Source organism: Oncorhynchus tshawytscha, linkage group LG19 (assembly GCF_018296145.1).
Source record: "Oncorhynchus tshawytscha isolate Ot180627B linkage group LG19, Otsh_v2.0, whole genome shotgun sequence".
Taxonomy (NCBI): domain Eukaryota; kingdom Metazoa; phylum Chordata; class Actinopteri; order Salmoniformes; family Salmonidae; genus Oncorhynchus; species Oncorhynchus tshawytscha.
The window spans coordinates 44,091,650-44,118,520 of record NC_056447.1 but is presented as its reverse complement, the minus strand read 5'-3'; the positions used below and the strand labels follow the sequence as shown (position 1 = coordinate 44,118,520).

The 26,871-nt window shown below is 42.4% G+C and overlaps 2 protein-coding genes across 7 annotated transcripts in view; one reads left to right on the top strand and one right to left on the bottom strand.

Annotated features, from left to right (window-relative positions):
- The window catches only part of LOC112251202 (AMP deaminase 3), a 29,998-nt gene extending 11,106 nt beyond the window's left edge, over nucleotides 1-18,892 (top strand). Inside the window, exons 2-16 of one of the 5 annotated variants that reach the window (XM_024422035.2) lie at nucleotides 3,777-3,879; nucleotides 11,245-11,467; nucleotides 11,684-11,852; nucleotides 12,002-12,167; nucleotides 12,417-12,636; nucleotides 12,746-12,875; nucleotides 13,015-13,209; nucleotides 13,472-13,603; nucleotides 13,680-13,843; nucleotides 14,324-14,450; nucleotides 14,769-14,932; nucleotides 15,129-15,249; nucleotides 16,075-16,248; nucleotides 16,508-16,618; nucleotides 16,888-18,892. In XM_024422035.2, coding sequence (XP_024277803.1) covers nucleotides 3,822-3,879; nucleotides 11,245-11,467; nucleotides 11,684-11,852; nucleotides 12,002-12,167; nucleotides 12,417-12,636; nucleotides 12,746-12,875; nucleotides 13,015-13,209; nucleotides 13,472-13,603; nucleotides 13,680-13,843; nucleotides 14,324-14,450; nucleotides 14,769-14,932; nucleotides 15,129-15,249; nucleotides 16,075-16,248; nucleotides 16,508-16,618; nucleotides 16,888-17,064 — 2,331 coding nt within the window. In that variant the 5' untranslated portion in view covers nucleotides 3,777-3,821 and the 3' untranslated portion in view covers nucleotides 17,065-18,892. Of the gene's footprint in view, nucleotides 1-3,776; nucleotides 3,880-4,984; nucleotides 5,161-7,536; nucleotides 7,574-11,241; nucleotides 11,468-11,683; nucleotides 11,853-12,001; nucleotides 12,168-12,416; nucleotides 12,637-12,745; nucleotides 12,876-13,014; nucleotides 13,210-13,471; nucleotides 13,604-13,679; nucleotides 13,844-14,323; nucleotides 14,451-14,768; nucleotides 14,933-15,128; nucleotides 15,250-16,074; nucleotides 16,249-16,507; nucleotides 16,619-16,887 lie in introns of those variants that run through there. The other 4 variants (XM_024422034.2, XM_024422038.2, XM_024422037.2 and 1 more) reach the window with 4 other exon arrangements.
- Nucleotides 18,893-18,999: 107 nt separating this feature from the next.
- LOC112251204 (RING finger protein 141) lies at nucleotides 19,000-26,663 on the bottom strand. 2 transcript variants are annotated; one of them, XM_024422041.2, is made up of 7 exons: nucleotides 26,539-26,663; nucleotides 23,413-23,502; nucleotides 23,131-23,316; nucleotides 22,180-22,288; nucleotides 21,819-21,997; nucleotides 21,555-21,662; nucleotides 19,000-21,445 (listed from the first exon to the last, which is right to left on the bottom strand). In XM_024422041.2, exons 3-7 carry the CDS (start codon nucleotides 23,265-23,267, stop codon nucleotides 21,295-21,297), a joined length of 684 nt encoding a protein of 227 aa, XP_024277809.1. In that variant the 5' UTR covers nucleotides 23,268-23,316; nucleotides 23,413-23,502; nucleotides 26,539-26,663; the 3' UTR covers nucleotides 19,000-21,294. The 2 variants fall into 2 exon arrangements, with proteins under 2 accessions (XP_024277809.1, XP_024277807.1); XM_024422039.2 differs by lacking the exon at nucleotides 23,413-23,502.
- Between the last annotated feature and the right edge of the window lie 208 nt (nucleotides 26,664-26,871).

Here is a 26,871-nt window from a genome sequence, read left to right as displayed (position 1 = left end):
AATAATGTACTTACATTCAGTAATATTGCTCTTATTTGTCATCCTGAGGGTCCCTGAGATAAAATGTAGCATAGTTTTGTTTGATAAAATAAATTTTATTTAAAATGTAGGAACTGGGTTCTACAGTTTGAACCCCTGTTGTTTCTGGGGTTTATTGGTCCCATACACATGGTTAGCAGATGTTAATGCGAATGTAGCGAAATGCTTGTGCTTATAGTTCCGACAGTGCAGTAATATCTAACAAGTAATCTAACAATTCCCCAACGACTACCTAATACACACAAATCTAAAGGAATGAATGAGAATATGTACATATAAATATATGAATGAGCGATGGCCGAGCGGCACACGCAAGGTGCAATAGATGGTATAAAATACAGTATATACATGTAATATGAGTAATGTAAGATATGTACACATTATTAAAGTGGCATTATTTAAAGTGGCATTGTTTACAGTAACTAGTGATCAATTTATTCAAGTGACCAGTGATTGGGTCTCAGTGTAGAAAGCAGCCTCTCTGAGTTAGTGATTGCTGTTTAACAGTCTGATGGACTTGAGATAGAAGCTGTTTTTCAGTCTCTTGGTCCCAACTTTGATGCACCTGTACTGACCTTGCCTTCTGGATGGTAGCGGTGTGAACAGGTAGTGGCTCGGGTGGTTGTTGTCCTTGATGATCTTTTTGGCCTTCTTGTGACATCGGGTGCTGTAGGTGTCATGGAAGGCAGGTAGTTTGCCCCCGGAATGGGTTGTGCAGACCACAATACCCTCTGGAGAGCCTTGCGGTTGAGGGCAGTGCAGTTGCTGTACCAAGCTGTGATACAGCCCGACAGGATGCTCTCGATTGTGCATCTGTGAAAGTGTGTCAGGGTTTTGGGTGACAAGCCAAATTTCTTCAGCCTCCTGAGGTTGAAGAGGCGCTGTTGTGCCTTCTTCACGTCACTGCCTGTGTGGGTGGACCATTTCAGTTTGTCTGTGATGTGTACACTGAGGAACTAAAAACTCTCCACCTTCTCCACTGCTGTCCCTTTGATGTGGATAGGTGGGTGCTCCCTCTGCTGTTTCCAGAAGTCCACGATCATCTCCTTTGGTTTGTTGACGTTGAGTGAAATGTTGTTTTCCAGGACACCACACTCCGAGTGCCCTCACCTCCTCCCTGTAGGCTGTCTCATTGTCGTTGGTAATCAAGCCCACTACTGTTGTGTCATCTGCAAACTTGATGATTGAGTTGGAGGCGTGCATGGCCACGCAGTCGTAGGTAAACAGGGAGTACAGCAGGGGGCTGAGCATGCACCCTTGTGGGGCCCCAGTGTTGAGGGTCAGCGAAGTGGAGATATTGTCTCCTACCTTCACCACCTGGGGACGGCCCATCAGAAAGTCCAGGACCCAATTGCACTGGGCGGGTAGAGACCCAGGGTCTCCAGCTTGATGATGAGCTTGGAGGGCACTATAATGTTGAATGCTGAGCTGTAATCAATGAACAACATTCTTACATAGGTATTCCTCTTGTCCGGATGGGCTAGGGCGGTGTGCAGTGTGATGGCGATTGCATCGTCTGGTCAATATGCAAACTGAAGTGGGTTTAGGGTGTCAGGTAAGGTAGAGGTGATATGATTATTGACTGGTTTCTCAAAGCACTTCATGATGACAGAAGTGAGTGCTACGGGGCGGTAGTCATTTAGTTCAGTTATCTTTGCCTTCTTGGGTACAGGTACAATGGTAGCCATCTTGCAGCATGTGGGGACAGCAGACTGGAATAGGGATTGAATATGTCCGTAAACACACCAGCCATCTGGTCTGTGCATGCTCTGAGGACGCGGCCAGGGATTCCGTCTGGGCCAGCAGCTTTGCGAGGGTTAACACGTTTAAATGTTTTACTCACGTCGGCCACGGAGAAGGAGAGGGGGACACAGTCCTTGTTAGCGGGCCGCGACAGTGGCACTGTATTATCCTCAAAGCGGTCAAAGAAGGTGTTAAGCTTGTCTGGATGCGTGACATCGGTGTCCGTGACTTGGCTGGTTTTCTTTTTGTAGTCCGTGATTTCCTGTAGACCCTGCCACATACGTCTCATGTCTGAACCGTTGTATTGCGACCCCACTTTGTTCCTGTACTGGCAAGACGGTAGGAGCAAGATGGCGTCGTGGTCAGATTTGCCAAAGGGAGGACGGGGGAGGGCTTTATATGCATCGCTGAAGTTAGAGTAGCAGTGATCATGTGTATTACCCCCGTGAGTACTACAATCAATATGCTGATAGAATTTAGGTAGCCTTGTTCTCAAATTTGCTTTGTTAAAATCCCCAGCTACAATAAATGCAGCCTCAAGATATATGGTTTCCAGTTTACATAGAGTCCAGTGAAGTTCCTTGAGGGACGTCGTGGTGTCTGCTTGAGGGGGAATGTACACACCTGTGACGATAACTGAAGAGAATTCTCTTGGGAGGTAATATGGCTGGCATTTGATTGTAAGGATTTCTAGTTCGGGTGAGCAGAAGGACTTAAGTTCCTGTATGTTGTTATGATTACACCATGAGTCATTAATCATGAATCATACACTCCCACCCTTCCTCTTCCCAGAGAGGTGTTTATCTCTGTCGGCGCGATGCATGGTAGAAGCCCGGTGGCTGAACCGATTCCGACAACATATCCCGAGGGAGCCATGTTTCCATGAAACATAGGATGTTACAATCTCTGATGTCTCTCTGGAAGGCAACCCTTGCTCGAATTTCGTCTACCTTGTTGTCAAGAGACTGGACATTGGCGAGTAGTATACTCGGGAGCGGTGGGCGATGTGCACGTCTACAAAGCCTGACCAGGAGACCGCTCTGTCTGCCCCTTCTGCGGCACCTTTGTTTTGGGTCGGCTTCTGGGATTAGATCCATTGTCCTGGGTGGTGGTCCAAACAGAGTATCCGCTTCTGGAAAGTCGTATTCCTGGTCGTAATGGTGGTAAATTGACGTCGCTTTTATATCCAATAGTTATTCCCGGCTGTATGTAATAAGACTTAAGATTTCCTGGTGTAACAATGTAATAAATAATACATTAAAAAAAACTGCATAGTTTCCTAAGGACTCGAAGCGAGGCGACAATCTCTGTCTGCACCATCTTATTATTTTACCAGATCTAATGTGTTATATTATCCTACATTAATTTCACATTTCCACAAACTCCAAAGTGTTTCCTTTCAAATGGTTTCAAGAATATGCATATCCTTGCTTCAGGTCCTGAGCTACAGGCAGTTAGATCTGTCGTTTTAGGCGAAAATGGCGAAAAAATGGTCTGGTCCTTTTTTTACTTTTTTACTTTATATTTTTACTCCTGAACTTATTTAGGCTTGCCATAACAAAGGGTTTGAGTACTTATTGACTCAAGACATTTCAGCTTTCATTATTTATCAATTTGTAAAAATGTATTAAAAAAAATACTTTCACATTATGGGGTATTGTGTGTAGGCCATTGACACAACATCTCAATTTCGTCCATTTACAATTCAGGCTGTAACAAGAAAATGTTGAAAAAATCAAGGGGTATGAATAATTTCTGAATGCACTGTAACCACTTATTCTGTCTCTCGTAGGATGCATTTGCACAGGCAGCCCATTTCGGATATTTTTTTCCTCAAATGTTTAAATGACTAAATATATAGCAGTTACAACACTGTAAAGACCCAGCTTTTAGCCTTATGATAATGATAGTGTAGTGTGCTCTAGATAGTGAGTTCTATTTTTCTGCTCTGTGAACCATGGTTTTATAATCTTGCCTTGTATTCTGTGGTTTAGGTGTTTCCTGTACATTTTGCATATTTGGCCCTGATATTAAAGAAGATGAAGAGAAGAGACACGCCCCAATTCAAGCAGAAGTCCACTCACAACTTGGGGAAAAGTAAGCAGTGCAGTGGAAACCCACTCACACACACAGAGACGCACCTGCACGCTCTTTGCACATGCATATTCGCATGTACTTTTACACACATATCAATGCAAGAAACACAGCAACTGGGCCAAAAGTATGTGATCGCATAAGGAAAATCTAGTGTAGCAGCTTCTACTCTGCCCTCAGATACCATGCCAGCCCTGACATTTCTTGACTCTCTGCCCAAAAATAATCTGAGTTCTGAGGTGAGAATGCAGCCCAGGGCATTCCATTGTTCTCTACCAGCATTTATGAGCTAAGAACATACTGTACAGCAGGGTGCAATAACAAAACACACACATTTACACTGAACAATACGTGTTGATTGAGTTGACACACATACACTCATAATCATGTGCAGCACCGCAAGCATGGGTGTAACATTGTATTTTATTTGGTGATATTGGTACATTAGTATGTCTTGATAGAGGAAATAGGGTATGTGGTATGAGTGACCCACAAAATTTGACACATGCAATGGTTGGATGTGGTACTACTGCATGTACCTTCAGTTTTTTTCATCAGAGAGAGAGCAACAATTTGGAGAGATTGTCAGATGTCAGGCCTTTAAGGAGAGCATAGCCTCTGTACCAACAGTCCATATAGTATGTCTGTAAACACTTCCTCTATAACTGAGTTGCTGTTGGTAATAAGAGAGCTGGTTCTCTTATCTCTGCTGAATGGTGTAAGAGACCTTCTCTTTCCTAAATTTAGAGGCCTTGCTGCCACCATACTGTTATGCAGGAGCTGGTTTATCAAGTGAGCTTAAGCCTACAGAGCCCATGCCTACGCTAAGCCTAAGGTGTGTTTTGTGTGCTTTCACACACAACAGTGTAATGATTGACTCTGACTACCATTTGTATGGTGTCCGTCTGGTCTGTCTTCACAATAATTCACAAGAGGTGTTACATAATACAATTGCAATGCCAAAGTTACTCAAGCATAACAGTAACTTGAGAGAGGTTGTGGTTATGTGTGGCTCTGAGTGGGAGTGAAAGATGGGGAAGTAGTTTTGTGTCTGGGGAGGGCAAGACAAGACAGGACTGACACATATACACAGAACTCTGTGGGATTGGCATGTACTACAGCAACACTTGTCATGTTTCGCCCAATTGTTTTCCTGCAAAGAAAGGAGAGGCCAGGAGATGAAGCTCAGCTGTAAAGAAATACAAATAAATAGAACTAGTCCCCTGAGAGCACCACACACTCCACTCATCTGATTCTGTAGCAACAGGACACAACTCTGAACAGGTAAACAATGCACAACTTACTGTATCTACCACCTTCTCAACTTTATTACACTTTGGAGTAAGTAGTAGGCCCGTGTGTCTACATTCTTTTGGGGTTTTGCATGTTTTGACTGGAGATGATTTACATATTTTGAACTGCCCTCTAGCTGTCTTGTTCCAGACCCTTTCCATTCCCTGTCAGTGGACTAGTGTTATTATTACACATCACAAATAGTTCCTGGCATTTGTCACCCTGGTGATTCAGCATACTACTGTTGGATTACATTATGTTTGCTTATGTAAGGGCTTGGGGGGAAAGCTTGTCTGTTGACACCCCGCGTATAGTAAGGGTAAAGGCGGACACTAGGCCACTCACTGCAAACAGGATTCGGTACTCTATGCCTGGTATCCTACGTCAAGGTCTATCAAAGTATATGGGGTTGGGAATGTATGCAGTTTACTGCAACATTGTGTCCTGGCTGGTTTCATTCAGTATGGCACAATGTTTCAGGGACAGAGTGTTCCATACATTGCCATTAGCTCTAATGGGCACAGCACATTTTATTCTGTCAGGTACTTGTATTCTTGGTCCTGTTCTGGATTATTGAAACCTGTTGAATCTCAGTTGTCTGGCCAACACAGTAAAGGGCGTGGTTGCTATGCTCCTGGCAGGCAGGCAAGGCCCAGATCTGGGTATGGCTTTTAGTAGAGGCAGCTGGTACAGACAGACAAGCATGTGTTCTCTCTTTGTCATTTAGTAGAGCATCTTGCTTGACTCCCTCAAGGACATGGCTAGAAGATCAAAGGCAAAGAGGTTGCCTCCTGCCAGTAATGATCTATTCAAGAAAGCATTATGTCCTCTGCTCTCCTGTTCCCCTTAGAACTGTTACAGTGTGTTGTGGGTGGTCAAGAAGCCATCACCCCATACTACATTAAGTCACTGCCTCACCCCCATGCTGAGAGCCAGTTGTGACATACACAGCTTGGATTAGTTGGCCCGGTTTCCGTGATGCTCCCAGTCTCCTGAAATAGAGAGGGAGAAGGATAATCAAGACACAGCAACAACCAGCTGCCTCATACAGAGACAGGAGTTGATAAACAACTGAGCAAAGCCAGAGAAAGACACACTGAAAGAGATAAAGACACTGTATCACACTGAAGAGACAGAGGCAGTTAGAGACTACCTCAAAACAAAGACCAAGAAGGTCAGAACAAGCAGTTAGAGACCACAGTCAAAACAGAGACCAAGACAGTCACAACAAGCAGTTGGAGACTACTGTCAAAACAGAGACCAAGACAGTCACAACAAGCAGTTAGAGACTACTATCAAAACAGAGACCAAGACAGTCACAACAAGCAGTTAGAGACTACTGTCAAAACAGAGACCAAGACAGTCACAACAAGCAGTTAGAGATTACAGTCAAAAGAGAGACCAAGACAGTCACAACAAGCAGTTAGAGACCACAGTCAAAACAGAGACCAAGACAGTCACAACAAGCAGTTGGAGACTACTGTCAAAACAGAGACCAAGACAGTCACAACAAGCAGTTAGAGACTACTGTCAAAACAGAGACCACGACAGTCACAACAGGCAGTTAGAGACTACAGTCAAAACAGAGACCAAGACAGTCACAACAAGCAGTTAGAGACCACAGTCAAAACAGAGACCAAGACAGTCACAACAAGCAGTTAGAGAATACAGTCAAAACAGAGACCAAGACAGTCCCAACAGGCAGTTAGAGACTACTGTCAAAACAGAGACCACGACAGTCCCAACATGCAGTTAGAGACCACAGTCAAAACAGAGACCAAGACAGTCACAACAAGCAGTTAGAGAATACAGTCAAAACAGAGACCAAGACAGTCCCAACAGGCAGTTAGAGACTACTGTCAAAACAGAGACCACGACAGTCACAACAGGCAGTTAGAGATTACTGTCAAAACAGAGGCCAAGACAGTCACAACAGGCAGTTAGAGACTACAGTCAAAACAGAGACCAAGACAGTCACAACAAGCAGTTAGAGAATACAGTCAAAACAGAGACCAAGACAGTCCCAACAGGCAGTTAGAGACTACTGTCAAAACAGAGACCACGACAGTCACAACAGGCAGTTAGAGATTACTGTCAAAACAGAGGCCAAGACAGTCACAACAGGCAGTTAGAGACTACAGTCAAAACAGAGACCAAGACAGTCACAACAAGCAGTTAGAGACTACAGTCAAAACAGAGGCCAAGACAGTCACAACAGGCAGTTAGAGACTACAGTCAAAACAGAGACCAAGACAGTCACAACAGGGAGCCACACCTGCATCATAGTAGTGATCAACACAGTCATAGAAAGAGATTCACAAGAGAGACAGAGAGTCACCACTGGGAAACACAGACTCGTCACTCAGAGCCAGAGAGCCAGGCATGGCCCGGATGACTGCAGAAGGTAAGAGTGAGCGATAAAGCTACCTACTGACCATCTTGTTGTGTTGTGTGATGATGGACATTAAGTGAAAGGCAGAGGTCATTGAATGCCTATGGCTTGTAGAACTCTGAGGGTCAGGATCTACGGGATAGAGCACTTCCTATGTGCAAGAAAAGACTGTGACAATAGCCAAACGCAGAGAAAGGGGCACTTTCAGAGGAAATTAAAATCAGTTAGGATAAGTTGACAGTTTGATGATGATGTGTGTTTGGATTCTATGTTATGGTGTGTAGAGGCATTGACCTTCCTCACAGTGTAACATGTACGCTGGGAGTTGGGAAGCAAGTTCAGGGAGTGTTTTTAATAAATAAATGAACATAGACCAAACAAACACACGGGTAGCGTACAGACATGAACACTGGAACAGAAACAATAAGGCCTCGGGAAAGAACCAAAGGGAGTGACATTTATAGGGAAGGTAATCAGGCAGGGGATTGAGTCTGATGAAGCGCTGATGTGCGTAACGATGGTGACAGGTGTGCGTAACAATGAGCAGCTTGATGACTTCGAGCCCCGGGTGAGGGAGTATATGTGATACACGGACTCAAAGTCAACAACAAAATCATGACAGCAAGTAAAACACTTAATAAATGACACAGTTTTTTGCTATCATTAAAACTCACCTAATATGCACTGTTGTTGACTGTGTTGTATGTAGTCACATCCAAAATGATTTGCACCCTTGATAAAGATGCACTAAAAAGAAATATATCTACAATTATACAAATACCGAGCTATAGTATATTGTCAATGCAAAAAAAGGGACAATTATAATATTGTATTCTAATACAATTGCTCAGAGAAAGAGAGCAATAATACAATCCAAAATAGATAGGTGCTAAAATTATTGGCACCCCTGTTTTCAATACTCCTGCACCCTCCCCTTGTGAGGATAACGGCACTGAGACTTCTTCTAAAATGTTTTATGAGATTGGAGAACACATTGGGAGGGATCTTAGACCATTCCTCAATACAGAATCCTTCCAGATCCTTGATATCCTTTGTCTGCGCTTATGGACTGCCCTCTTCAATTCAAACCACAGGTTTTCAATGGGGTTCAAGTCCGGAGACATAGATGGCCATTGAACATTTAAAATGTTGTGGTCAATTAACCATTTCTTTGTGGATTTTGATTTGTGCTCTGGGTTATTTTCTTGCTGGAAGATCCACTTGCGGCCAAATTTTGGCAAAAATATCCTAGTACATGGTAGAGTTCACATGATGCCATTGACCTTAACAAGGACCTCAGAAACAATGGAAGCAAAACAGCCCCATAACATCAAAGATCCACCACCATATTTTACAGTAGGTATGAGGTTATTTTCTGCATTTGCATTCTTCTTTCGAGGCCAAACCCACGGCCCATGGCCAAATAACTATATTTTCATCTCATCTGACCATAACACCCAGTTCTTATCCAAGTGCCAATGCCGTTTAGCAAACTCCAGGATTTACATTGGTTTGTTGCTCTCAATAAAGGCTTTTATTATCCAATACCAGGGAATGGTGTCCAATACCAGGCAAGTTGACCATTATTCCAATGGTTGTAAACTTCTTAATTCTTGCCCTAATAGTGGTATATTTGTATTTTGTTGGGGGGATTGAGGAAGCAGTTCCCCAATATGGTCCGTATTACAAAATATATATATATATATCTATATATTTTTGCATCCTGTGCGGTATTCAAATTTCCATGATCAGCTATAAGTTCATAAACACGTTATATATTGACATATCCTACTATATGTCACACACCCCCTCACACTTGTATGTTTTTATGCATACTCAACCTCAACCAGTGCAGTAAAAATTACACTACATGACCAAAAGTATGTGGACACCTGCTCATCTCACTCCAAAATCATGGGCATTAATATGGAGTTGGTCCCCCCTTTGCTGCTATAACAGCCTCCACTCTTCTGGGAAGGCTTTCCCTAGATGTCGGAACATTGCTGCAGGGACTTGCTTCCATTCAGCCACAACAGCATTAGTGAGGTTGGGCACTGACGTTGGGCGATTAGGCTTGGCTCGCAGTCGGCGTGCCGATTTAGGTGTTAGATGGGGTTGAGGTCAGGGCTCTGTGCAGGCCATTCAAGTTATTCTACACCGATTTCAATAAACCATTTCTGTATGGACCTCGCTTTGTGCACGAAGATATTGTCATGCTGAAACAGGAAAGGGCCTTCACCAAACTGTTGCCACAAAATTAGAAGCTTTGTTCTAGAATGTCATTGTATGTTGTAGCATTGACTTCCCTTCACTGGAACTAAGGGGCCTAGCCCAAACCATGAAAAACAGCCCATTATTCCTCCTCCACCAAACATTACAGTTGGCACTATGCATTCAGGCAGGTAGAGTTCTCCTGGCATCCGCCAAACCCAGATTCGTCCGTCGGACTGCCAGAAGGTGAAGTGTGATTCATCACTCCAGAGAATGCGTTTCCACTGCTCCAGAGTCCAATGGCGGAGCGCTTTACACCACTCCAGCCGACGCTAGGCATTTCGCATGGTGATCTTAGGCTTGTGTGCGGCTGATCAGCCATGAAAACCCATTGCATGAAGCTCTCGACGAACAGTTCTTGTGCTGACGTTGCTTCCACAGGGAGTTTGGAACTCGGTAATGAGTGTTGCTACTGAGGACAAATTATTTTTACGCGCTATGCGCTTCAGCACTTGGTGGTCCCTTTCTGTGAGCTTGTGTTGCCCACCGCTTCGCGGGCTGAGCCATTGTTGCTCATAGACATTTCCAGTTCACAATAATAGCACTTACAGTTGACTGGGGAAGCTCTAGCAGGGCAGAAATTGGACGAACTGACTTGTTGGATAGGTGGCATCCTATGATGGTGACGTGGAAAGCCACTGAGCTCTTCAGTATGGCCATTCTACTGGCAATTTTTGTCTATGGAGATTGCATGGCGGTGTGCTCGATTTTATACACCTGTCAGAAAGGGGTGTGACTGAAATAGAAGAATCCACTAATTTTAAGGGTTGTCCACATACACAACATGTGTTTTTCCTGTTTTGTATCATATTGTACAACAGCTAATGAAACTAAAACTGTAAAAGTGTTATCAGTGTTATTTCCTGATAGTGGTTGGTTTAAATCAGCCTGTTTGCATGGGCAGGAGTTTCAGCTTGCCTGGTGACATTACCAGTTGGTAAATTGGTTAATAGACCAAAAACAAGGAGAGTTCCAAACCTCTCTGCCAATAACAGCTAGTTTTACCTTTTCCCCTCCCACTCAGACCACAAACAGTCCTAGCAAAATTATTGTTTGAAAAATATTTTTTTTGCTAAAAATACATTTTTATACATTTTAATGGAAAACTATTACAGTAAGGTACATAATTGTTACGCAGAAATGTTTTGATGTTGATATACAAACAGCTGCATTGGACCTTTCAATACATTATTAATGCTTTTTCTAAAATGATTTATAAACAAAATATATATAGTCACTTACATAATTGGACACAGAGAGGCTGGGTAATTTATAAATCCATTTTAAGGACATTGAGCATATGTCACAACCATGTGTGTTAAACCTAAAAAAGGACATTATATTTCATGTATACAGTGTGCTCGATCAATCCTGCATAATAAAAGCTCCTGTGTGTTCCTCTGTTTCAGTAGAGATGCCGCGTCAGTTCCCCAAGGTCTTGCTGAGCGAGGTGGATGAGTCAGTGCGTCTGCTGGCAGAGAAGGTGTATGCCTCGGCGCTGAAGGAGGAGGACACCAAGGATTCCTTGTCCATGTACACGGTGCCCGAGGACTGTCCCATCGGCATGAACCAGGTCCGGGAGCGAGAGATGCTCAAGGAGATCGCTGAGCAGTACTCTGAAGAGAGCACTAAAAGGTCAGAGGGCACAAATCAATTAATGGGGTCTAATTGTCAGTTTGATTCCGTTCAAGTCAAATTAACTTAAATTAAATTCCTGACTTTTTGTCAGTTAGGTTCATTTTCCTCAAGTGACTTGAACATCATGGAGTTGACCTCACTTGATTTTCAATAGGAGACTGCATAGAGTCTGTATTTTCCACCTATCGACTTGTATGATGTTGGTTTCTCCAGGAAGAAGAGTTTCAAAATTAAGCGTTCCCAGTCGTTATCTCAGCAGTTCCCCAGTTCCCTCAACATCTGTCCCGAGTGGGCTTTGTCTGTGGTCGCCCCTCTGTTCACCCCTGGGGCCCACTCCCTAGAGTTCCAGAGGGTCACCATTAGCGGAGACTATTGTGCAGGGGTAAGGGGCATTATACAATAATATATTCATTCATCATGTAATCACATCACAAATCATTTCCTACTACATGCAATGGCTGAAAAGTTATATCAAGGCATGGGCTGGCCATTTCTAATTCCTATGGTCTTGTCAACACATGTTTTTCCCAGATCACAGTGGAGGACTATGAGCAGGCAGCCAAGACCCTGATTAAAGCCCTGTTTATCAGGGAGAAGTACTCCAGGCTGGCCTACCATCGCTTCCCCAGGACCACCGCCCAGTTCCTCCGCAGCGCTGAGAACCAGAAGTGGAACGTGGAGGAGGAGATCTTGCCAGGTAGAAAATCAAACTGTACACAGCCGGGCATCAACCACATACCAATACCTGTTCATCAATTTAACAAGTTCTACAGTGTAGGACATTTGATCAAAGTGCTCTAGGAACAGCTTTGCCTTGATTACTTCTGAGCTCAAGCTTTCGAAAAGGACCCAAAGGAATAGTAACTCCACTCAAGACACTCAGATTCTTCTGAAGCCGTTTCCTCTCTCTCCCTTCTGTTCACCCATCTAATCCTGTCCTCTGTAGACATGTGCCCCTGCCCTCAAGAGGGGGAGGATCCATACACTACGGAGGGCATCCCTGATGATCTGAACTACGCATTGCAGATGAAGGACGGCATTGTTTATGTGTACAATGACGCAGAGGCCCTGAAACAGCAGCAGCCCCGCAGCCTGCCCTACCCTGACCTGGAGACCTTCGCCATTGACCTCAGCCATGTCCTCGCCATGATTGCCGACGGACCCACGTGAACACCCCACTGCCCACATCACCACCTCACACTGACTGTTGCCCAATTCTCAATGACCCATCTATTACGGTGTTTGTAATATCATCTAATATCATTTTTCTCACAGGAAAACCTACTGCCACAGACGACTGAACTTCATGGCCTCCAAGTTCTATCTGCATGAGATGCTGAATGAGATGGCTGAGCTGAAGGAGCTGAAACGTGTTCCTCACAGAGACTTCTATAACGTCAGGAAGGTTGGTGATATATAGAATATAAGGCGTAATACAAATAAATAGGGTTGAACAACTCCCATGATTACATTTCACTGACTCAAGCTGTGCTTTAGAACAAACTGACACATTTTTTCTGGCTTATGTTTCCTCATACATGCAGGTAGACACTCACATCCACGCAGCTGCTTGCATGAACCAAAAGCACCTGCTGAAGTTCATCCAGACCACCTACAAGACCGAGGCGGACCGAGTGGTGCTGGAGAAGGGGGGCCAAAAGCTCACCTTGAAACAGGTGTTTGACACCCTGACCCTGGACCCCTATGACCTCACTGTGGACTCCCTGGACGTTCACGCTGTAAGAATGTTCCCAAAACACTTCTTATTCTAATGCTTGAAATAATATTGGACAGTATTTAGGTTGTTACAGTTTATAGGTTACATCAATTTAACACATTTAAAACACCTATTCTGCTTCACGATTAAACTGTTCATGAGCAGTTTATAGCACCTTTATAATGCACATATGAATATTCAGAATTAAGTCTGTAAACAATTGCAGTTTGGCACTAGGTTCCTTGTAACTTCGCAGTTTCTCTGAGAATGGTGTTTACTCTTAGGGAAGGCAAACATTCCACCGCTTTGACAAGTTCAACTCCAAGTACAACCCAGTGGGAGCCAGCGAACTCCGAGAGATTTACCTGAAAACAGACAACTACATCAAAGGGGAATACTTTGCTCGCATCATCAAGGTATAGCATCAACTTATGCACAACTTCACTATCGTGGGCATCTCTAACATCCTGCTATTCACTTCCTCTATAACAGGAAGTGGCCCATGAGTTGGAGGAGAGTAAGTACCAGCACGCAGAACCCCGTATGTCCATCTACGGCCGCTCCCCTGTCGAGTGGGAGAGCCTGGCCTCATGGTTCATCCAGCACAAGGTGCACTCCCCCAACATGCGCTGGGTCATCCAGGTGCCCAGGATCTAGTAAGTGCCACGAATAGAAGAATTATGCACATCCAAACCTGGCACAGAAGCTGGACAAAATTAAGATAAAGGCAATGCTGCTCTCAATGCTGATTTTAAAACGAGTGACACTATAATGCTTCAGCCGTAATGGTCTTTGTAAGACTACACCACTTGTAATTGTTCCATGGCAGTGGACACGTATAAAATGTGACATGTTACATTGTAAACCAGGGTGATGGTCCATATTCAATAGCTGTTATTTAACTTTTATCCCGTTGATTAACAGCTCTTGTTTGCACATACCAATCAATGGTAGGTGTGTAAGACGCACAAAGGCTAGAAGGAATGGTGCTGCTACTTGTACAAACAAAGGCAGTGGTCAACATTATTATCAAATCAATCAACAGTTGAACTGAATCAATCATCAGTCTTACAGTGATCGAGCAAATTACATGTCTAAAGATATCCGTTTCACAAATGTATCGTTTTGTCTTGCAGTGACATTTTCAAGTCGAAGAACATAATACCGAACTACGCCAAGCTGCTGGAGAATATTTTCCTCCCACTGTTCAAGGCTACAGTCAATCCACAAAGGAACAAGGAGATGCACGTTTTCTTGAAATATGTGCGTATTTACAACACATGGCAGGGTGGCTAAACTTTATCAGACTGCTTCTACAAGTCAGAAATGTTGGTGAAAGAGCTATAATTCACATTCATCCTAATAATCAAAATGTTGATATTAGATTGCATTTATACAGTGGTACTTTACCCTGGGTCTCAAAGCATCTTACAGTGCATGAGAGTACCTCAATACTTCCTCCACCACCAATAGGTAGCACCCTCCTGGGTCTAGCATCATGCATGGCAGACATTTTGTGCCAGAATGTCTACCGTGCACCAGCTATGGCACATTCTCAGATCCACACCTCCTGTCCTGTAGGTAACTGGGTTCGACAGTGTGGATGATGAGTCCAAGCACAGCGACCACATGTTCTCCTACAAGAGCCCCAAACCTGAGGAGTGGACCTCAGGCGAAAACCCACCCTACAGTTACTACCTCTTCTACATGTACGCCAACATCATGGTGCTCAACAACCTGAGGAAGTAAGTCCATGCTCCGGACCAGGGTGTCAAGTAAACATGTATTGTATTGATAGTATTCCCATGTGTAGCCTACTGCTATGATTAAAGGTAGACTCAGCAATATAAGGTATGATATATATTTATTTGTCCTACTGTTACACAAATATGTCTTCTCCGTCTTTATGTAATGTGACGCGTCATTGTTTGTTTTCCCCAGGGAACGAGGCCTCAATACCTTCCAGTTCCGGCCCCACTGTGGCGAGGCCGGGTCCATCACCCACCTGGTCTCTGCCTTCCTCACGGCAGACAACATCTCCCACGGCCTCAACCTAAAGAAGGTCCGACACCTCAACTCTGACCCCTAATCATTACCTATGAAATGGCCAAGATTGGGTAGTAACGGATTACATATAACAGGGATTATAATCTTTAAATGCGGTGCTGAGCCACAGCTTTCAGTGGGAATGGAAGAGTTTCACTTCTGCTCTAATCCATTTCAAATCTCCAAAACAGCCAAAATTGCTTGCTTTCTACAGAAACTTTTTTTTAACCCAAAAAAGTCAGACAGCCCACTGACTGAGAACTGAGTTATTCCACATTTCATCAGGATCTTTGTGTCAAAAGGGCATTATTGATCAACGCAGCTCCATCCTGTTTAGTTCCCAATGTCTGGGATGACACATGACAAATCAGCTGCTTACTCAGCTACATTTCTAGTTTCAGGGGAAACGAGTACACCAAAAACGACCTGCGTCTTTGCAGACAGATCTACGTGTTTTTGTAAACTTTTAGTCTAGTCAGAATATTTGCACAATTGATCATCCAAATCATGAAGTAATCAGATTTATCTGGGATCTGTTAAATCTGTCTATTGAAGGCGTTATCATACCTGACTGTTATGTTAAGGGTTGGTCAGTAAATCAAGACCTATAATTGCACAATCGGAGATGAGGTTCGGGAAAGCTTTCTCTGGAACTTGACAGTGAAGCTGACCTTTTAGTAGTGATGCCATTTCATCAAGAAGATGCAGCAGACAGCCGAGCCAGCACTTGCCTAAATTAGGTAGGCAGTTAGAAAATGAACTGATCGGTCATGGTCCTGGACATGGGTTATGGCCAAGACAAAGGGAGTGTTGACATCTCTCCATCACTCTCCTTCCCCAGAGTCCTGTGCTGCAGTACCTGTACTACCTGGCCCAGGTCCCCATCGCCATGTCTCCTCTGAGCAACAACAGCCTGTTCCTGGAGTACTCCAAGAACCCTCTCAAGGAGTTCCTCCAGAAAGGCCTGTGTGTGTCCCTGTCCACCGACGACCCCATGCAGTTCCACTACACCAAGGTCACTGGGCACTTCAGTAGATAGATCTAAAAGGATTGGATAGGTGTAATCAATGTGGCAGAAGTTACAACTAGCCCACCAGAAGGCAAGATGAAGCTATCACCATAATGTTTTATATCTATCCAACCCAGCCGCACAGCTGCAAGAGTAACAATTGTAAAATCAATGTTTGACGGTCAATCTTCTGTGTGTGAAATAAAATAGCATGTTAGCAAAGAAGCTTTGGGAAAACTCCCCCGTCTGTTTGTCCATGCTGCAGGAGGCCTTGATGGAGGAGTATGCCATTGCAGCCCAGCTGTGGAAGCTAAGTACCTGTGACACGTGTGAGATCGCCAGGAACAGTGTGCTGCAGAGTGGTCTGTCTCATCAGGTACAGTAAACAACAGCAAATACTTGGTAAATAGAACTGCTTGATAAATTGTAGTGTTGTGGTAAACACTAGTAATGCCTGGCATGCTGACTATGACAGATGTCTTAAACCTCCTGAAAATTACGCTCATGCCGACAGTTCAGGAGAACACACCATGACGTCACCTCATAAGTGATTTCTGTAGCCATCCCCCTCCTCATGTAATTCCTGAGTATGCCTCAGTGTGCTGTGTCACAGAGGTGACATATATCCCCCTTTACTCCTGCCAGGAAAAGATGCACTTCCTGGGGCCCAACTACCTGCAGGACGGGCCGGAGGGAAATGACATCAGACGGACCAACGTGGCTCAGATCCGCATGGCCTACCGGCACGAGACTCTGTGCAATGAGCTCAGCTTCCTGGTGGAGGCCGTAAAGACCGAGGCCAGCGGAACCCAGGTAGAGTGACCACAGCAGAGAGACCCTTTTCACACTACCGAGCTGAGCCAGGCTTAACCAAGCTGAGCCGTACAGTGCTTGCCGTGTCAGTGGTTACACATTCACTGCACAGTAGTTGCTAGAACCATACTGGAAAGGTCAATGTGAAAAGATAGTATCTGAGACAGCACTGTATGGTTTGGGTCAGGAGATAATGTGACCTTTAGTCTCTCGCTATTTCAGCTCTAGACCACAGCCAAATACTGTACTGGGTCATTCCATGAAATTAGTGCCTTTTCCATCCCTTTGTTATTTTATGTAGAAATTGTGCACCAATATTGAATTTTAAAGCCTTTTATATTAAATAGTGACTTTTAATATAGACCACATGGAGAATTCAATCTGATTTTTTACTTGAACGAAGACTTGCTAAAATGCGAAAACTCAGCATTTTGACATGTCCCAACATTCAGCCCATTTAACCCTTAAATGTCTCAAGTTTTCACCATCATGGTAAAGCTCTAGTTATTTTGTAGCTTTGACAAAGTCATTTCTAAAAATGATTATTAATTTAAATCTGATTAGTGATTTATTTACATCAGTCCCTCATTTTAACATCAACCATGTTATGTGAACTGAAATTCTGTTTTAATATATTGAAACCATTCCTTTATAGTTTTTTCAAAAGAAACATTGAAAATCTAATTGTCAAATCATAGTGTAAAAGCAGGTGAGCTGGTTCTACTCTTCTTGGCCATTTGCTGGTGTTTAGTGGCAGAAAACTGAGAAGGTCGAGCATTACAGGTCAACCCTGTTACCCATAGATATACAGATAGAAGCTTGCATTCTGTTGTACACAAGCTTCTATTCCCACTCTCACATGGGGATTTATGGCTGATTTAAGATGAAATCGTCAACCCTGCTACAGTCAACCCTGTTACTTTATTTGGCACTTAATAGGCTCTAGTAAAAAAAAAAAAGACCTTGAGATGGGAAAATGTGTTTTTTATTAAGATGAATGTGTGCTCTTTATGACAATGTAAAATTAGGAGAACAGACATTTTTTTTAGAGCAAGTTACACTTCTCAAAAGGCACCGAATTGGTGGAAAGATCCAACTGTTACTGGGCTATGGTAATACTGAGAGAATAAGGCACCATGCTATATGAATAAGACCTTACTGTGTAAGCTACACCACATCAAGCCAAGCTAACAGCACCATACTATGCAAATCACAGTACCCATGTCCTCTGTTGACTCATTTGCATGCAGGTTTTTTCATCTTTGAGAAAGCAGAACTTACTCGCTACCTAATTTTCTCATGTTGAACTAGAAAACCAGTTTTGTAGTTGAACATGAGCCACAGAGGGACACTGCCTGTACACTGCCACTCCCAGGTCCTGTTCAAAAAAATACTACCAACTGTGCCAATACAAGACTTCTCACGCCAGAATGAAAGCCAATCCGAGAGCATAGCCATTTTTATGTTGTTCTTGTCTTTCTATTTGAATTACAGTACATAATGGTAGAAGGGATATTATTGTGTTCTATCAGGTGAAGGGACTCACATTTAAAGAAGTTACTAAGTTCGTAGCTGGGTATGAGAGCGAGTGGTGTTTTCTATTATACAACTTTGGTAAGAGGTTAACTACGGAGCACTTTCTATAATGTTGAATGCTTCTCTCATGTGGGCATCATATCATGGACAAAAATCACTTGACAAAAGGTAAACTGTAATCATGTGGCAAACTTTCATCCTAGAATTGGTTAATTGTCTGAATGCAGCATAAAATGTCAATCAACTATACGTGTATGATCGGGAAATTTGTTTTTATATGACAATAAAGAGCTACTTAGAATAGGCTTCTGTGTCAAATACTGTAACAAATGCACCTGAAACAAAGTTGGTCAAATATGAGACTGACAACCACCTGAGGTTGCCAACATGTAATAAAATAGGACAATAGACATAACTGCTCTCTTTATTAGCCTGTTGTTGGTTTATGTTATGAATGTTCAGAGACAGTTCAGTTTATCAATTAACAAGAAAAGACCATAATCATAGTTAACTAGCAAGTTGCGTCCTAAACATCCTGAATTAGTCATTCTAAAGTACTCCAGCCAACTACAGGTGCAGTTACAGAGTACATGCTACCACCTATAGGCCACCATAGAACATTGCACTCAAATGCTAAATGCAGTTTGTCTTTCATAAAATTACTAGGCTGTGCACTTCTGTAAACAACCAGGTTGAACACAGGATATTGATGTAACTGAAGACTGCGTTAGCCCACTGAGCTAAAGCCTAGTTGTTAGCTCTGGTTGCTAACACAAGTCCTCAGGCAAAGTTACTCATCTTGTAAGTGTAGAGCCCTGCTACACTTCTAAAGGACATCAATTATGTTGTGGTGGATTTAGCTTTACTCAAAGACGCACAATAATAATATGATTGTCACAGCAAAATACAAAAGTGTTCAAAAGTGCAATTGGTCAACATTACAAACCCAAAATACTTTGACAGATTTGGTTAAAAATGTTCTGTGGACTAATATTTTTTTTAAATATGTTAAATCATTGTTTAACTGACAGTGAGTAAAGTGCATATACAAAACAGCTTCAATCTTTAGTTACCTAATGGGAATAAAAATATATATATGTATTATTTTAACATTCACTCAGTCTCTCACACTTAATAAAAAGTACATTATTTATAACATCCAATGCACTGGCCTGGGTATCAGTGATATAATAAATAATTATTGTAAATAATAATGCAGAAGTTTTGTTTTAATTATGTTAAAAATAGTTGATAGAAATCACCTCACCCTAACATGTTGATTAAAGAGAAAATAGAAAGCTTTATCCTGGCTAAAGCATCCATGAGATTATTGTACTTATTTTCACATTTCATGAAATTACAAACCATTCCCACAGAGTGTGTGGATTTCAAAATTAAAGTATTCATGTGACTACAGTGATTTATGCAAAGTTCAACAGCAGTTACAGAGCTGCCTATAACAGTTATAATAAAACATCTACTATTATCCAGGATTCAAAGCGCAATTCTAAGAGTAGGTATAACCAAGCTGAACGGAAACAATGTGGCCAACTTATTAGGTACACTCATCTAGTACCAGGTCGGACCCTCATTTGCCTCGAGAACAGCCTGAATTTGAAAGGGCATGGAAACGTTGCTCAATTGATATTAAGGGACCTAAAGTGTGCCAGGAAAGCATTCCCCACACCGTTACACCACCAGCTTGTACTGTTGAAAAAAGGCAGGATGGGGCCATAGACTCATGCTGCTTATGCCAAACCCTGACTCTACCACCAGCATGACGCAACACGAACCAGGATTGGTCGGACCAGGCAGTGTTTTTCCACTCCTCAATTGTCCAGTGTTGGTGATCATGTGCCCACTGGAACTAATTCTTATTGTTTTTAGCTGATAAGAGTGGAACCCGGTGTGGTCGTTTGCTGTAATAGCCCATCTGTGACAAGGACCAGTGAGTTGTGCGTTCTGAGATGCTGTTCTGCACACCATTGTTGTACTGCGTCATTATTTACCCGTTTGTGGTCCGCCGTTTAGCTTGCAAGATTCTTGCCATTCTCCTACGACCTCTCATCAACGAGCTGTTTTTGACCATAGGACTGACTGGATGTTTTGTTGTTTATCGCACAATTCTTGATCAACCCTAGACTCTGTCATGCCTGGAAAGCCCAGGAGGCCGGGGCTCTGAGATACTGGAACCGGCGTGCCTGGCACCGATGAGCAAACCATGAGTAAAGTTGCATAGGTCAGTTGTTTTGCCCATCCTAACATTCAATCGAACAGAATGCCTCGATGCCTGTCTGCCTGCTTTATATGGCAAGCCACGGCCATGTCACTCACTGTCTGTAGAAACAAACCATTTTCATGAATGGGGTAGTGTACCTAATAAGCTGGCCACCAAGTGTATATACACACCTTTAAATCTTATATACACATCCACTTTGGAGAACAATCATGTAAAAATATGGAAAAGTAAAAAAGAGAACATAAAATAAATATAACCAGTGGTTATTGCTAAAAGTGAAGATCACATAGGATTTAGTTTGCTTTATAGAAATGTGCCTATCTACATACCCCAAAACTAGGCCAAGGTTTTTTCCTGATGAGGAAAAACTACAGGCCCTACACTAAGTCAGGAAAAACCCCAAACTATTCCCGATGTCAGTTTGTCTGTCACTAGTTTATCAAAGTGTCTTAGTGTTGAGCAGTTTACGGTCTGTGTGGATGGCCTGCCTCGTCAGCCAGGTTGAGGATACAGCCAGCTATGTCCTCCTCTGTAGGGGCATCAGGCATCACCCACGACTCATTAGCAGCGGTCACTTGCAAGCGGCATATCGGACAATTCCTGCTCTGCCCACTCCTATGAAAACAAACCAATTCATTGAATTGACTCAAATTACTCATTAAAATGGACCTTGTGACGACAGATTTATCTATGGACGGTTGTGGCTTGTGTCCATCTCTCTTACCACTTGTCAATGCACTTCTGACAGAAGCTATGAGCACAAGGCAGGATGAGGTCAGATTTCCCATCCATGCAGATACAGCACTCTTCCTCATCAGTCAACTGCTTTACCCTGTATGGGAATAAACACAATGGCTTGCATCACAGCTTCCAGACTTCCTCTTTCTCACAATAGAGAAGAGCAAAGTAATAAATGAGACTTGGAAGGATGGCAACGCAAGACTACACACAGAAATATGAAAGAAAACACACACAGTGATGTACTAACCTGCCCATCCACATGCTGGCCTGACAGGAGTCCCCTGATGGGTGGTTTCCAGACGGGAGCCTGGCGCCCTCTGCTGCCAGCACCTCTGCTGCCTGGCTGGTAATGTCACGGTACAGCTGAATGAACTGGTACAGGTTCATGATGCGAGATGCCTCCACCATCCCATTCTCTTTGTTGATCTGACAAACCACAGGGCAATAAGACACTTTTCAGTCTCAAAAACATGCACATGCCATGAACACACACTGCAAATGACAAACAATTTAAGTTTCAAAAACACCCACATGCCCCGTAAACAGCTAGCGAGAATGGAGACAAGTCTTATTCATTAGAGACCAACTTCAGTTTGTCCCTCTCTCACCTTGGTACAAACTATCCTCACAGCCACTTTCCACAGAGCAGAGGCGTCCGAGCCAGTCTGGACTTCAAAGATAAGGTGTTTTTGCTGTCCAGCTGCAAGCTTAGCGGTCCTGTCCAGTTCACATTCATGGAGAAACATTGTTTAAATTATTTGACTGTAAGGGAAGGACTCACTAACGGGAACAATGTAATAGTCATGGAGAAGATTAGGCTCATCCCCACCAATTAAAGGGATGTTTGATTATCATGAGTCATGACATTTTTGCAATATTTTATGATCACTCTTAAAGTTATCTAAGAGTTTGTTTTATGCCACTGGTTAAGTGCTGTCGTCCAACCAAAGCAATGCATTTTCTGTTCAATTCAACACTGACACCAAACTACCCTTATTTTCTGTCACTTACTGCCTATGAGAGCTAAAAGCCTACTGATTGGGGAAGAGACTAAGTTAAATTCCAGTTGGCTGAGAATACTCTAGCTAGAGCTGGGACACTAATCGACACCGACCATACCGATCACGTAACGATATCAGGAAAATGCCTGCAATAATAAGTAGCCTATACTATAGAAACGTGAAGTTTGAAATGAAATACATTTACTATTATGTGTGATTGTTAATGGGACAATTGATAGATGCAACCATCAAACTATTAGTAGTAGTTTAAATTATCATTTTAAAAATGTAAGCGTTCCAAAGTTATATCAATTCAGGCAATTTATTGCCGCTCTCTAGCTCTTTACTATGTTCATAATCTGGATGGTGTCAGTTAATAACCAGTGGTGTAATTGGATAATGATCAAGAAGTGCCAGAGGAGGACCAGTATCCCTTTTGGGCCTTAGCCTACCATCTGGAAATGAAAGACAGCTATTCTCTTTGCCTACTGACTTATTACAAAGAACAGTGGAAACATGGAGTATATTGACAGTATGACAAAACATGGTCAGCCTTACATGTCATTGAGCTCTGCCACCCTGCCCAGGAACTCCTCGTAGTTGAGGTAACCGCTGTCTGTTACCAGCCTGGCGTGTTTCATCAGCTTCTCAGGTAGACTGGTCATCACCGCCTGGCCTGAGATCTGCTGGCCCATCCCGACCGCGCTCACACAAAAGCACTATGAGAAGACGGTGCAGGGGGGCCTGACCGGGGGAAACCCAAACAAACACAAGCAAAGTCACCAAGTCATGTACCTACTGTCTAGAGCAGTGGATCCCAAACTTGTTATAGTCTCGTACCCCTTCAAACATTCAACTTCCAACTGCGTACCCCTTCTTGTACCAGGGTCAGCACACTCTCAAATGTAGTTTTTTGCCATCATTGTAAGCCTGCCACACACACACACACACACACACACACACACACACACACACACACACACACAATACAATACATTTATTAAACATAAGAATGAGTGAGTTGTCATCACAACCCAGCTCATGGGTAGTGACAAAGAGCTCTTATAGGTCCAGGGCACAAATAATAATATAATAACAATCAATAATTTTGCTCTTTATTTAACCATCTTACATATAAAACCTTATTTGTTCATTGAAAATTGTTAATAACTCAGCACAGGTTAATGAGAAGGGTGTGCTTGAAAGGATGCACATATCTCTGCAATGTTGGGTTGAGAGTCTGTCTTAAATCATTTTACACACACAGTCTGTGCCTGTATTTAGTTTTTATGCTGTGAGGGCCGAGAATCCACTCTCACATAGGTACGTGGTTGCAAAAGGCATCAGTGTCTTAACAGCGCGATTACTCTGGAGCGCAGCCCAATCCAGAAACCTGGCAGTGGCTAATGATGAAATAAAATTTTCACATAATCGCTTGTTGCATTTTCTCTTGTTCAGATATCGGTAAGTGGACTGGAGACAGAGCATGAAAGGGATAACGAATCCAGCTGTTTGTGTCATCCGTTTTGGGAAAGTACCTGCGTAATTGCGCACCCAATTCACTCAGGTGCTTCGCTATATTACATTTGACATTGTCCGTAAGCTTGAGTTCATTTGCACACAACAACAAAAAAAATCATACAATGATGGAAAGACCTGTGTGTTGTCCTTGTTAATGCAGACAGAGAAGAGCTCCAACTTCTTAATCATAGCCGCAATTTTGTCCCATACATTGAATATTGTTGTGGAGAGTCCCTGTAATCCTAGACTCAGATCATTCAGGCGAGAAAAAACATCCCCCAGATAGGCCAGTCGTGTGAGAAACTTATCATCATGCAAGCAGTCAGACAAGTGAAAATTATGGTCAGTAAAGAAAACTAAGCTCGTCTCTCAATTTAAAAAAACGTGTCAATACATCGCCCCTTGATAACCAGCTTCGGTAAGTTGTAAAAGCGTTACATGGTCGCTGCCCATATCATTGCATAGTGCAGAAATTACACGAGAGTTCAGCGGCCTTGCGTTAACAAATTTAACCATTTTCACTGTAGTGTCCAAAACGTCTTTCAAGCTGTCAGGCATTCCCTTGGCAGCAAGAGCCTCTCGGTGGATGCTGCAGTGTACCCAAGTGGCGTTGGGAGCAACTGCTTGCACACACGTTACCAGTCAACTATGTCTCCCTATCACGCCATCAGTACAGATACCAACATGAGCAGCAGCTACATTTGGCTACATACGGACTGTTAGTGGAATTCCCGTGAGAGAGTAATGGTTAATGTGATTGGATGTTAATTATTTGACTAGGCTAACTGTATTTGACATTGTGTTGTTATTTCTCTGAACACTAGATGGTTTAATTTAATGTGGCAGTGAAACGAGGCTACTCTGGCGAGAAAAAAAACCTCACCCAAATGTATAGCCCCATTAGAAAATATAAATGGACTGTTTGAAAATGTGATTTATTTTTTCTGTGACTCACATTTTTTTTGGAGTACCCCCAACGGCATTGCGCATACCCCTGTAAATGGCTAATTTCCCTCTCCTCCCCATGGCAAAATGAGTAGAATTCTATGACATTAGCTATAAAATTGCTAAATCTTCTCTCCGCCCCATGGCAAAATGTGTAGAATTTGAGATATTAAATAACCTTAGTCATTTTGTAAACATATCTAAAGGGATGGACAGCTAGGTAACTTTACTTTCTTTCTTAGCGTGGTCGTTAATAAATAAACAAATTTTCCCCGCATAGGTATTTCATTTGGAACAATACGGATATTTTGTATAGAAGTAAAGTCTATTTTTTAGGAACTGGTTTAATAATCATATCCTGCTGGTGAGTCAACTTTTTAATGCAGAAGGATTGTTACTCAATTATGAGGAATTTTTACCTCTTTACAATATCCCTGTTACACCTAGAGAGTTCGCCATAGTCTTTGATGCTATTCCATCTGGAACTCTCATGTTGTTTAGAGGTGTAACCAGACCTCACCTTCCTGACCTGCCCTTGCTTGATCCAGTTGTCGCTCCAATAGTAAACATGCGTTTCTCCTTGCTCCCTCAGAATAACAGATCTATACGTGCTTAATTTCAAAAGGGATATTGTATCAATTCCTTGTCACAACTTACTGAAATTCTTGTCAATAATATCGGAAAAAAGTATGGTTATTACCACACAAATACCTGCTTGTTAACAAGGTCAAAGAGGTCTCATTCAGAATGATCCGTAAGTATTACATGAAGACACTCAGACATGAACAGTACTTTTTATGTTGAGCATCCAGAAAAAGTTTCTACTTGTAAAGAAATTATGGAAAGATATTCATAGTTGAATAATTGTTAATATTCTTGATTAGTTTTTTTTTTTTTAACGTTCTGCTTCCTTAACTATAAAAAAGAAAAACAATTCTCAATCTAATTGTGCTAATGGAAAACTTTCATATTGATAAATGTAAATTCACTTGTAATTAACCACTCTCCCGTGTTTTCTATAAGGAATTCGAGCAGAACATTAAACCATTCTACATTCTTCTAATAAGAAAGCTGCTAAAACAATCAATGTCTGCATCTTGTAAGGTATTTGCATAATCTGTCATTTGTTGTACCCCCTAGCATATGTTATCATTTTATGTTTGTATATTTCTTGTATGCATACTGGTTTTTCTGCAATAAAATAAAATGTGACCAAAAAATAATTTCAAAAACGTCAGTTAGCAAGCTAGCTAGCGTAGTTTGCCTTGAAACGAAAACTTGCTGTCACACGAAAGGCTTGCCCAGCCTTTGGCATTTTATCTACAGTACTGCATCTGGCACATGCATCGCACTAATTATCTACGTTACCCAACTAACGTTATCACGATTTATTTATTGGTAGGCTCAGATGCTAACTTAGATAGCTAACGCTAGCTCAGAGAAAAACACAAGCCCACATAAGAAAATCGGTCTACATTTGGCGACAACAGTTCAGCTTACCTGGTATTGCTACGTGTCAACATCGATATTTCGCAAACCACATGAAATCAGCAACGTATATTTTGTTTGAGTGTCTGTGTTGTGGTTTTTGTGTGCTGGCAAGCCTGTCGCAGAATGATGACGAAAGAAAATAGTACGTAACGTCGCACTGGATTTTTGATGCAGATCACAGTTGGCTCTCAAACAAAATTACTGCAAACTCAATTAATTCATGAATGTGTTCTTAAAGAAAGAAATAACTGGAATAGTAATAAAAACATGGACAGGCAAACATTTTACATGTTTGTGTATATTAGTATTTTGCAACTAAGCAAATTCATGAACGTAGGCTAC